This window comes from Bison bison, unplaced genomic scaffold (assembly GCF_000754665.1).
Source record: "Bison bison bison isolate TAMUID 2011002044 unplaced genomic scaffold, Bison_UMD1.0 scf7180017864089, whole genome shotgun sequence".
In the NCBI taxonomy this organism is placed as follows: domain Eukaryota; kingdom Metazoa; phylum Chordata; class Mammalia; order Artiodactyla; family Bovidae; genus Bison; species Bison bison.
In genome coordinates this window covers 1,123,223-1,123,639 of record NW_011494661.1, presented here as the reverse complement: position 1 = coordinate 1,123,639, position 417 = coordinate 1,123,223, and the positions used below count along the sequence as shown (strand labels likewise).

Here is a 417-nt window from a genome sequence, read left to right as displayed (position 1 = left end):
CCTCCTGGCTGAGGGGGTGGGGGCGGGGGGTGGAGCCCCCTGGCCATCTCATGTGTGACCTTGCCTGCAGGATGGCCCCAGAGGTGGCCGCCGTGGAGCGCAAAGGTGGCTACAATGAGCTGTGTGACGTCTGGGCCCTGGGCATCACTGCCATCGAGCTGGGCGAGCTGCAGCCGCCTCTCTTCCACCTGCATCCCATGAGGTCAGCAGAACACTTGCCCCTGGCCTGGGCCAAGAACCCTGTAACCCTTGACCTCTGACCTGTGGTCTCCACAGGGCCTTAATGCTTATGTCGAAGAGCAGCTTCCAGCCGCCAAAGCTGAGAGACAAGACTCGCTGGTAAGGGCCACATCGCCTGCTGGGGCCCCCCTTTCAGTCCAGCCCGATGAGGGTGGAGGAGCCATCTGCCGGTTCCCC

General features: G+C 64.0%; 1 protein-coding gene across 1 annotated transcript in view; it reads left to right on the top strand.

Moving 5' to 3' along the window:
* Window positions 1-417, top strand: part of MAP4K2 (mitogen-activated protein kinase kinase kinase kinase 2) — a 15,798-nt gene that overhangs the window by 2,636 nt on the left and 12,745 nt on the right. The window contains exons 6-7 of the mRNA XM_010838099.1: window positions 14-202; window positions 277-339. Coding sequence (XP_010836401.1) covers window positions 14-202; window positions 277-339 — 252 coding nt within the window. The remainder of the gene's footprint in view (window positions 1-13; window positions 203-276; window positions 340-417) is intronic.